Source organism: Vanessa cardui, chromosome 6 (assembly GCF_905220365.1).
Source record: "Vanessa cardui chromosome 6, ilVanCard2.1, whole genome shotgun sequence".
Lineage (NCBI taxonomy): Eukaryota > Metazoa > Arthropoda > Insecta > Lepidoptera > Nymphalidae > Vanessa > Vanessa cardui.
The window spans coordinates 11,818,726-11,831,674 of NC_061128.1; the positions used below are offsets into that span (position 1 = coordinate 11,818,726).

The 12,949-nt window shown below is 31.1% G+C and overlaps 1 protein-coding gene across 4 annotated transcripts in view; it reads left to right on the plus strand.

The window, feature by feature from the left end:
- Positions 1–12,949, plus strand: part of LOC124530534 (proton-coupled folate transporter-like) — a 28,188-nt gene that overhangs the window by 11,910 nt on the left and 3,329 nt on the right. For all 4 annotated transcript variants that reach the window (XM_047104726.1, XM_047104727.1, XM_047104729.1 and 1 more), the window contains exons 3-4: positions 9,257–9,410; positions 9,811–9,912. In XM_047104726.1, coding sequence (XP_046960682.1) covers positions 9,257–9,410; positions 9,811–9,912 — 256 coding nt within the window. The remainder of the gene's footprint in view (positions 1–9,256; positions 9,411–9,810; positions 9,913–12,949) is intronic.

The following is a 12,949-nucleotide window of genomic DNA, read 5'->3' on the forward strand; positions in this document are numbered from 1 at the left end:
TGTTTGCTGGATCAAACCCAGAAAAACAATTCTTAATTCTAGTATAATTAATTGTGTCTAAAATCTAAATTCGATTCTTATTGGCAGTGAAGGAAATAAATCGTGAGGAAACCTATACGTGTCAGATAAAAGTCTAACACACGTACTGTACCTATCCATGCGTATACACACGTGTATGTGTGCTTATCTCACATTATACCATCAAACAGCAATATTTTGTACTGTTGTGTTCCAATTATGGAGGAATGAGCCTATGTAACAAAAGGCACAATTGACATAACATTTTAGTTACTAAGGTTGGTCAGTTTATATGTACAATCAGGAGAAACATTTGTCAGTCCATTTGCCTGTACAGTAAATAAAAATCCACCAAGCCTTATTGGAGCGTCGTGATGAAATAAGTTCCAAGTTCAAAACGAGGACATATGAAGACTATTATTTTACTTTTACCTTTATTTTATTTGTATATCACGTACTTCAGCACTAGATAAATAATCGGAATGAAGAGGATAAACGTTCTCGATTAAAAGCAAATACAATATAATCAGACCATTTCTGTTGCGAAACTTTATTATTCCATTTAAAAGGTTTTTTTATAGAACGCTTCAACAGGTATCAGAATATGGTTGTTGTGGTGCGACACACATACATGTATGACCCTGGACGCTTTATTATAATGACATCTTAAAATGCGTTTCCGCTAAAATTGTTGGACTCTTTTTGTGAAGCAAATAATTGTATTTGCTTCACAAAAAACATTTTGATGTTGATCAAAATGTCTTTCATTCAATATCAATCATAATACAACCAAATACAATATAAATACACATTCATATTTTTCAAGAAATTTTAATCACAATAATTGCTCATATACATCTTCATATGTTTCATTATAATTCTGGTATTTATGAATGTTTAAGTGACTTTATAGTCCCTGAAAAAATACTTAAATAACTTCTTCTTTTGACTGGAAAGGGCTTTATGCTTTACCCCTCTTAGTTAACCAACCGACGTAGGTACCAAGTACCCCATTCAACAGTTACTCTATTGCCAAACATAAATACTTTTATATATCATAGATAGAAAAAAACCTTTTTTTCTGTGTGTGTGCTACACACAACTTAATTTCTATATGAAAATATCACCCATCAATATTAATATCTCATCTTTGGAATAACATTACGGCATTTTAAACCATTATTACTTTAACTAGATTAAATCAGCTCATCTAAAAAATTGACTTGTATAAGGATGTACAAATTTAGTCCAATTTATTTCGCACGCGAGATATTCGGGTAACGTGTCTAGTCTTGTCTAGTCAATCGTAATCATATCATTTTGCTGACGTCACCAGATATTTATACATTACCTATAAGTTCCAGACAATGGATCTATATTCCTAAATAAATATAATAATGTAATCTCTATCTTAGAAAACTTAACACGTTTATTTATTCTATATATTGTTTACAATAACTAATCAAACAATAGAGTTATAACATAGAATGTGTATTTATGAAAAGTAATTATATATTATAATAATTATTGTATGTTTTACTTCAGTCTTTAAGTATATTTTTTTTCCTACAGTAACGTCTGTCTTATACGAGTTATGAACTGTATTTTCTTTATGATATTATTAGGACTGTCAAATGGCCCACCTTCCTTAAAACACTAATGCACCACCATCCTTCAATATCAAACACTTTATTTAGTATTTTTTGACACTAGAATGTCTGATGAGTTGAAGGTTTGCTTATATATAGCCACCAACAGAAGTACTTATAGTTGAATTTCTTTAATGTTTAAATTTTGTTCCTTATCAATTTCATTTGTAACCTTTATATTCATCACACACGATGGCGGATTAACTCACAATCGCTAATCTATTGATAAATTTATTATTGATAGATATGTTATGATACTAAAAACTATTTAAAACACGCACATGAGAGGCATTTATTAGTTTCAATAAATTTGATTTAGTTTCATTTACTTGATTAGACAATTTGCAAACAGGAAAATTCTATTTAAATAATATAAATTGAAAATCATTTTGTTTAAAAATATTCGATGCTCTTTTTGCTCGTATTCTGAGCTTGTTGGCATCGATTAAATCTTCAGATGTTGTACTACCCACGTTATATATAATAAGTACACTTTTCTTATTATATAAAATGCACGCAGGCGTTTAGCTTGTTAACAATAAATGAAAAAAATATACACATCGTAAAAAACATTAAACAATTAAAATTTCCTGATGCAGTATTGGACAATTTTGAAAATGTTAAATAATTCAGTTATAAGGCTTCATATAAAGCATTAGGGATTGAAGAAAATATTGTTTGAGGAAAAAGAATGCAACTTATTTAAATTCTAGCTAAAGACCAACTGACAGAATCTGTAGTGATGATACAGATTACACGTGGAGCTTTGACAATGATAACGGACGTAAATCGAAGCAAAAAACCAACCTTACATAAAGCAAATATACTGACTAAAGTTTACCATTTATAATTTATCTTGCACGTGTCAAGATTGATTCTTTCACAATGGTATACTAAAGTAATTGTGCTAACTTCTTCTAAATAGGAAAGGTAAGGGAGAGTGGACTTAGCATTGAAACATCAAATAATACTTTAATCATTATCCAGTCTAAGTATTCTAAGTATATTTTATAATGTAATAATTACTTGGTGGTAGGATTTTGTAGTACCACGCACTCATTAGATAGGCTGCTTTCAGTAGCAGTACCTAGTACTGTTGTATTCCGGTTTGAAGTATCAGTAAGCCAGTGTAACAACAGGCACAAGGGCCATATTAAAGTTCCCAAAGTTGTTGGCACATTGAAGTAAGGAATTGTTAATATTTCATACTAAGCTGTTGTGTATGGGCGGTGACCTTAGGTGGCCAATTTAGTCGTCTACCTATATCATAAAAAAAGTATATATATTAAAGAAAATTTAAACATTGTTCTTGCTTCCGCGTGTCTAACAAACTACTCGATAATTTTAGGTCAACACAAATATTTCAACTTGATTAGATTACAATATCGATTACCTTTGAATAAATGACTTTCATTGTGACTACGTATTTATCTCTAACATGACATGCAAAAATAGCATGAAACTAAATGTACGTATCTTAGCACGATTTGTGAGCGAGTGGTCAGCGAAGCGTTGAATGATGAAGACGATCGTGGTCTCTAAAATGTACGTTATTGCGTTGTGACCTCGACGCTTTAAGAATCTTCAGTAAAAACTAGCGACAAAGTACTGATAGATACTAAACATACTATAGAATTCGAAATCACATTAGAAACTCCTAAATTTATCAGTTTTTCTGTACTATATTGTCCATGTATTATAAACAAAAACCTTCCTCTCGAATCACTCTATCTTTTTAAAAAACCGTATCACAATCCGTTGCGTAATTTTTAAGATCTAGTCTTTGTTCTCTTTCTGTAATGATGAATACAATCATACAAAAAATGAATACATCATCATAATCAAATCATCATAATCAATTTAGTATAGATTTATTTCTTATTTTGTGTATTAGAGAAAGTGCGAATAATAGAACTATATGTAACTATAGACTAACACGTGTGTGGATGCGTGTGAGTGGATGTATGTTGCATGTTTGTATGTGTACTCAACTGAAGTCAGCCCTTCGAATGTATCTCGGAATCAAGATACGCTGGGGTACAAAATATTTCACTAAATTCAAATACTTATATTTGATTGACCTTAGTTTTTGACACTAAGTAGCATGGCCGCCATATCCTTGTAACTTTGTGTTGCTAGCTATTTAATGAGAATTATGAGTTATTTCGCGGTCATGGTATGTCATAGCGTTTATACCTGATTATTCTTTTATTGAGCATAAGTATGACCGGCGCCTTAGCAAATTTAGTTTTAACTGCAGCTAAACGAACAACTTTATTTTTCCTTGTAGTGTTAGACCTCGAGGGATCATAATGTTAAAGAGCGAATTCTTAATAATTGTATCTAGTAAGAAAATGAATAATAAATACTCTCATCGAATATTTATTTTGTAGATGAACAAATAATATCGAAATCATTTCAACGATTCAATTTCGTTACCATCTAAATTGAAATTAAAATTGAAACCTACGCATGTAAACAATGTCATTTTATTTACGATACCTTTTATTTTCACGTCTTGAAACGAGATATAAACCCTTCTTTTTTCGTAATGAACAAAACAAACCAGGTAATAAAGCAAGTAGATCCAAACATAAAAATATTTATTTCAAATTCAGAAAAAGCATGACCACGCTTCATTAAAGAAATTCCGGAGTCAAAGTCAAATTGTTTATTCAATTTTCTTCTTTTGGTTGACCTTATGTGAATTAAAATCTTGAGATATCTACGCTCAAGACGATATAGAAGTAGGGGACGACCAAAGAAACGATAGATGGAATGTGTGAAATATGATATGGCTCGAAAAAAAGTTATTTGTGAGATGACGTCAGATAGAGAAGTATGGAAGAAGAAAACATGCTGCAAACTGACTCCAAATAAAATTGGAATCTTATCTCAAACATTCCTTCCATTTTCCTCTATTATGAGTCTTCTGGTCGTTCGCATCCATCTCTTTAATATCTCTTTTTCCACGCCCCATCTATGTCTTCGCAGATCATCCTCTTCCCTTCCTGTACGCTGATTCTCGTCAGTTCTTTTGTTTCTTTCCTTTTTAATATATATAAAAACTCTTTAAAACATGGAAATTTTACACTTTGCTTAGTAATTCTTAAAAATCTACCTCTGGTCCGGAAATAAATCCATGAGACCGGGGAAAGAAACTCAGCGGAGTTGTCATGGCGTTTATAAAAATACAAGATTTTTAAACGTAACAGAAAACATTGAAAATAAATAAAGAAAAGTTTCGAACTTGATACTAAAACAAAAATCGGAACAATACATAAATATACATAAGTACATGGAACTTTTTTATTTACACCTGTATATGGTTAATTACCTAAATGGTTAATTACATTAAATACTTAAATCAATTCTCTTTCCGGTTCTATTGGTTCGAATCTACATTCTCAAATGTAGTTCTTTATATGGAATTTACAAGGTAGCTTAACGTTCGGTGCAATCATATTGCAAAATTGCGAAATCTTTTTCTGATGTAATAGATAGATGGACTGACAAGTGGGCCACCTGATGGTAAGTGGTCACAACCTCCCATAGACAATTACCTAGGAATTAATAGCTATTCCTTACGTCACTAATGCGCCACCAACTTTTGGAGGTAAGATATTATGTCCATTGTGCTTGTAGTTACACTGGCCTACTCACCTTACATACCAGATCAAATATTAAGTATAGCTATATTAATAATAAATAGGACCAATATTAATAATTTACAGCCTTGACGATTTATTATCAATATGAATGTATTTCGCAATCCGAAACATAAATCAATCTTTGTTTGTATCTTTTATTTTAACACTAAAACTAAACTCGAGATATCCTACAATATTTATTTTGATTGATTAATAAAAGAAGTCACACAGTTTCTGTTTGTATATAAAAAGTTGTTTATCCGTTATTGAAAATTTTCGAATGTTTTTTTGAGGTTAGATTTTTGTTGTCTATGTTATTTTTAAAAGAAAGCCGTCTGAATCACAATAACGTACTTTTTAAGATAGAAAGTGTACGTTTCTTAGTGTCGTTAGTTTCTATTTGTTTCAGCGAAAGTAATTACTTACCGCAACCAAATATTAAAACAGTCTACCATTAGAGAAAAATCGGATCGTTTTCCACAGCTAATATCATATAATTACTTTAATCTCTTATACAAACCTCCACATATAATATACGGCTATAAGTGCGTGTTAAAACAAAAGCAATCTTATTATTGATCTGAAGAGATATACTTAACTATAGTATTACTCGACTAAGAATATAATTCGTCACCATTATGTCCCAGTTATATTGATAATGTATTTAATTTTTCGTTAAAAAAAATAAGAGCTGAGACGGCCCAGTGTTTAGAACGCGTGCATCTTAACCGATGATTTCGGGTTCAAGCACAGGCAAATACCACTAAAAATAAATTAAGTATATATATATATATGCTTAATTTGTGTTTATAATTCATCGGTGGTTCAGCGGTGAAGGAAAACATCGTGAGGAAATCTGCATGTGTCTAATTTCATCGAAATTCTGCCACACGTGCATTCCACCAATCCGCAATGGAACAGCGTGGTGGAATATGTTCCAAGACCTCTACCTAATGAAAGAGGAGGCCTTAGCCCAGAAGTGGGAAATTTACAGGCTGTTACTTTACTTTTATTTTTCTGTATAATAATTTCATAGTTCGAATATTAAATATATATAAAATAAATCAAAATCACTTGGAATGAGAAATTACAATGTTAACGAAATTCAAAATAAATTGGAGCGAAAACAATACACTCAATATATATTAATTTTACTCAAATGTATTAATTTTAAATCAAATTATATTGTATTGAATTAAATAAAATTAAAACACGAACTTTATAAAAATATCTCGAGTTAATTAGTCATATGAAAATATGTAAGCCAAATATCGAATACGAATTCAGCTAGAAAAACCGAAATGGGTCATAATAAAATGGCACGAAATCAATCAATAATGCAAATTTCGGACATCACATTATGCAACGGCTATTGGTAAATATAATAACAATTGGTAAAATGCAATCAGCGGTTATGTTGGCAGTTATGCGGTTTTATTTAACACAATAATGTGCTTTGCAGCGCTCGGACCGCTTTAAAACCGCGACCGTGAACGATTTCCACGACAATTAGCTAATTAAGCTGACATCGTTCATCTATTATTTATTTATATTTAATATATTATACGTTTAATCCTTTAGCGTCAATGCGATTATAATAGTCTTGCTTACTCGCACTGGAATTCATAACAGCATAGCAATTTAAAACAATGATTCTTAACTACTTCAGTAATGGATACTAATATTAGATTTACTGTTTAAAACCGACTTCTACAAAATCGCCAAAATCTTATAAATTAAAAGCGTAAGCTGATTTTTGATCCAGTGATTTTAAGAGGATAACTGCAAATAACAAATCAGTTATGGTCTCATTTTGAGGAGCTGTGGATGTGCAAATTTTATTAAAAAAGGTTTCATTCATTTTGGCTCCATTTGTGTGTGGCAGTGACTGGCAGTTTACAGTGAAATTAAAAAGTTTTTAAAATTCTTCAAAAATATGTTGAATAAAGGAGTTTTGCGGGCGATCCACTAGTTATATTGAATGATCAAATCAAATCAAAATAATCTTTATTGTACACCAATGAACACATAAGTCTCGTCCAAAATAGCACAAGAGCCGGCCTTATCTCTAAAACGGCGATCTCTTCCAGAAAACTTTTAGATAGAGTAAAGAAACAGAGGTAAACAGAGTTAGGGATGTCTATCGCAGATATAAACATAAAATAAATACAATAAAATAATAAAGTATTTTCTTTTGCCTCGACCAACATCTTAAGAGGCTCACGTTAGGCAGCTGGGTCAAGGGCCTGATGCAGAAGGCAGTACTCCTCGGCACGGCGCGTATTGTGAGGAAGTTCCTCTCTTTGGAGCCCTGACCACCGATGGCTTAGACCCTGTTCCAGCCACTGGTTGGCCTCTGTATTTTATATTTTTAAATATATTTTATACATAGGTTTGTATTTTATATTTAAAAATGTAATATTATATGAGTAAAAATAAATAAAAAAATGTCTTTAAAAGAAATCATGTACAGTAATTAATCTAGAGATACACATACATAAGAAAAAATATATATATTTTATATTAAATAGACATTAAACATGCATTACCACACGGTACTATTGCCACTACATGAGTATAAAAAATTGGATGGATCTTGTTTTCATATCTATTTAGTTGTTCATCTATCAATACCAGATGATGCATCAGTCTTAATGTCATTGAATCACAAAAAGGCTTAGAGATTTTTTTGTGAAACGCATCTATCAATTGGGAACGTCAACATAAGCGCACTGCCCGTATCGGAGAATCAATTCAAGCACAAACATTCCCAAGGGGAGGGGCGACGTGGGCGCGAGCCGCAGAGTTCTGCTGAGTACTTTCAATGCAGATTGTACACCGAGCTTAACCCAAATAAATGAGATTACGGCAATGTATATTTGATAATGTTTACTTGGAAAACCGTATTCGTTATATATCTTTAAATTGTAACGTAAATATTATTGTTAATGCATAAATCCATTCAAATGTTGCGGGTGGAACATTTTTTAGAGGACGCAAATTTATTTATGGAGAGTCTATACAAGCTTACCTATAAATACAACACAGAGTTGAATTAATGTGAACGTAACTATGCCTGCCTATTTTTTAGTTTAATGTTCTTTCATTTCCAAACTATTAAATGAGTTTGGTATAAAGCTAACTTGAACTCCAAACCAAAATCAAAAATCGCGAGCAAAGCTACGAGCAATAACTAGTAAGATAATAAATCATGCATTAACGAAATAAGAATGCTTTAACAACAAGACAGCCTTTTAAAAATAATGATAATGAATATCGCAAAATATATTTATTTATCGAACTTTTATTTAATTCAAGGCAAGTAAACTTAAATCTGCAAGTATAAACGCTGAAATCTTTAACTAGAAGCTGATATCAAAGGTTGTAATTATGCAACGTATCTTTTACGCTGCTACAAAAAAATCACCTGTTATAAAAAATATTAAATAGATAAAATTTTATATGTCGAATAATAATTTTACAACTACATTTAAATAAAATAAAGTAATGTCTACTGTGTTACAACTGTTATCATTATATACATATCACTTATAGCAAATAATTATGAAGGTATATTTAATATAGGTAAATACTATACATATAATGTAAGTATTGGTTGTATTTTTGTTACACAAAATACAAGAAGTTGTGAACACGGCTATTAAATTAAGAATTTAATTTATAATTTCCTAATACATACTCAAATAACCATGTGGAAAAAAAAAATTAAATTATACATTTTCAAATCTAGAAAATCTAGTACCTACTTAACGTTCATTAAATTACTTAAAATATTGAAATTCCCTAAAGGTACAACGTCAACCAATCACTAATAACATTTGAACCGCTTACCATCTTACGTAACAATTCGCACTCAAATTCCACGGAAAAAAAATCAAAGCGTCCAACGGCCTGTCTGATTCCATTTACATATTTCAGATTGAACGAAGCGACAACAAGGAGGTATCGTTTTTCGATGTGACGCACGTTCTGGATACTGTCAGCGTCGCGTTCCGTGAACGACCCTCAAACAGACGGTCAAAAGTGATCCTCACTCTTCTGGCTGTGTTCATACTGTTCGGCCCATCCATGTGTGAGTAATACGTGACTCGTTTGTTAAGCATTTAGCGCACACTATTTCAGTTTAAATGTTACTTTTTGACTTTCAGTGGTCGTTTTTAACGATTTTCTTTTATGATGAGTTTGAGGAGCTTGTAATTTTATATCTCTAAATATGTTGCATTGCTAAAAATATATATCGAAGCATTTTTAAAGGCAAAATAATTTAAACTATTTCGTTTTATAAAAATAAATTTGTAATTATCGATTTTTTATTATGATTAAACACCAATTAATGTTAATTTTGTGATCTTAATACACCCAGGAAGAAACTCGCAATATTAAGTATTTAAGTTTTAAAACAGGTTTAAAACATTTATAATATTTTTTAAAACTTAACATACATATTAAAATAAATTTTAATTATTTTTCAGCTGAGCACATAATATTCTACCTGTTCGTAAGAAATCGTCTCAACTGGGATATGGTCAAATACAGTCTCTTCACGAGCTATTCCATAATACTACATTCGTTTGGTAAATATAATATTTTACACTCAGTTTCTATTACATTGTCGTTAAGTGGATTGACATCTCCAGTTTGAAAAAGAATAATAATGATAATGTATGTATGTAAAGTAAAAAAAAAGGAAAGTAACAGCCTGTAAATTTACCAGTCCATTAAGGAGGGTTTGGAACATATTCCAGGTGGAATGCACATGAGGCAGAATTTCGATAAAATTAGACACATGCAGGTTTCCTCACGATGTTTCCTTCACCGCTCAGCACGAGATGAATTATAAACACAAATTAAGCACATATAGCACATCGGTTAAGATGCACGCGTTCTAACCACTATGTAGGTATGTATGTATGTACGTGGGTATAAACTAAATGCCGTTCTTGCATCTTTACCGAAAATTGTAGATTGAAAGACAGATAAACACTATTTTATGTCCTACGAGGTTTAGGTTTACTTATTTTCAACCAGGCTTAATTTTATATGCTAGTCAAGATTTTAATCTGCAATGTTTAGTTACATGTTCTGACTGAATTAAGGCGCTCCTTAATTAGATACAACAAATAACTTAAAAAAAAGACGTTAAAAAATATTCAACAAAATTTATATTATTTTCTAAAGATTGTATCAGATTAAAGAACATTACTTTCAGAACCTTTATTGAACTTAACAGGAAGAATAAGATTATAAGCGGGGGAATTCTAAGCTGTCCAAACTTTGTGCAAAAAGTTATTTGTTTCGGAAAAAAATACTTTTCGGGTACGTTTCCTGAAATAACGCGAAAGAAAAATGTTTCGTATATAAAATCAAAGGAATGTGTCGATTCGATCTTATAAAATTTTATTAATGGTAAAATTAATTAATTTGTATATATTTTTATTCCTTGTCTTGCCTTGCGCACCCTGTAAACCTGTCGTAGGAAACCTGATTGGAACGAATGAAGGAATATTTACCGTGTGTATTAAAACAATAAATGTATAAAAGAAAGAAGCAGAGAGAAAAAGAAAGAGATAGAAAGATCGATTGGAGGAGACACAATGCGTTTTGTCTTTTCGTGATGATTGTTGCTTTTTCACTTTACTATAGGCAACGCAAAAGAAATGCGTACTAAAAATAACACAGCTATATACTTTTTTTTCTTTGTTAGTGTGTAAGTAGATATATATCATTGTAAAATTATTTATATCGTAAGTTTATAATCTATCTCGTGCAATTGTTAACCGTCGAAAAAAAATTATTCAATTTACAATAAAACATACAAAACTTCGACCGTTTCATAATAGTTACATAATATTTTAGTTAGGTAAGATTTTTATAATTTAACGATAATTTACTTCGATAGATTATAAACTACCGAATAATAATGCGTTAAATTGTAAGCAGTTTACTATCTTTCGACTATTATTAGGTACTATACTTTTCAATATATAGGTAGGTATATAATTACGTGTAACATTTTATATAAACGAGTATTAATCTCTACTGCACATTGTTATTTAGATGTTATAAGATGTTACGTGTCTACTTGTTAATTTAATATTCTTTCCATTTTGTATATACTGGTAGAAATCTGTTCAAATGATAAACATGCCTTTATATTAGTTCTATGCTAACCAACTTCTAACACAAATCATAATGGTGCTAAAAAGGATGAACAAATATATTAATAAGATTTATTTATTTTCGGTTTGATTCGGAGAAAATAAATAAAAAAACCAGATATGGTATATATTAGTATAGACATATTATATACATATTTACTCACGAAATCACCTCCGTGAAATTATCAAATTGCATTGGTAATGGTTTTTATTGACATTCACGCTTACAAGACGTCTGTGTGTGTGTGTAAGACGACTACGGAAAGACACAGAAAATAAACATTTATATTTATTAAGTTTATTTTATTAAGGCGCCTTTAATTTAACGCAGAGCGGAACTCTTCCCTGTTGAATAGATTTTCTCTATAACATTATATGGTTACTAGCTTTTGCCCGCGACTTCGTTCGCGTGGACTTCAGGTTCGTCCCGTCTAGTCTAGTAATCGCTTAAAATCGCTTCGTGAATAAGCCATTATTTCTCGTACAAAGTAAAGGATAAAAAATGGTTATTGTGGGTTATTCCTAAGAGATAAACATATACCATCACGAACTTTTTTGTAGACCTTTTTAAGTTGTACAATACTGTAGTACATTGTTTTGATCTATCTTGTAGAATTCAGTCAGCGTTTGCAATGTAAACGCAAAAAATGTGTTTTTTTACGACCTCACATTAGAAACCTCAAAAATTGTAGCCTATGTGTTATTCTGATGTATAAGCTATATTGTGGTAAAGTTTCATTCAAATCCATTCAGTAGTTTTTACGCGAAAGAGTAACAAACATCCATACATCCATACATACAAACTTTCGCCTTTATAATAGTAGTAGGATATACACAAATATGAACTAAAACTAGTTACTGTATAAATCTTGACAAGTCAAGAATGCTAGCAGCATTTCCCCGTTGAATTGCAATTCCGATCATCTGGGCAAAAAACGAACCAGCCCTCCTGTCACAAGTGAAGGCAATGAGGCGCGGTGTTATACGTTTGATGGAGCTTTTTACACCACTTCTTCAAAGACCAAGCGTTTCGACAGCAAATGTTTTTTTAAAATATTTTCTCTATATATATAAAAGTGTAACGTTTTCGTTCCATTTTCGAATTCGAAAGTCGTTTTGTGTACAATGCATAATACGATACATAAACATTATAAATGATATAAAATGATAATAATTGTACGGTTGTCCGATTAAATTTTTGATCAAAGCAGGAATAAGTGCGATTACACGCCTCGTATAACTTGAACAATGTTACGTAAAGTAGGAAGCGACGTTTCCGTAAAGCTCGTTGCACACTCCCTTGTCCGCTTTGTAGTTTTTATACTCTAAGCTTTATAACTGAGAATAATGGACGTTCATGAGACTACTTATATAGCTATCTGTGTAATTGCTGTGTAAGTTGACTACGAAAAGTTATAGCAGTCAGAAATAAAAGTCGCACATTACTTGTTAT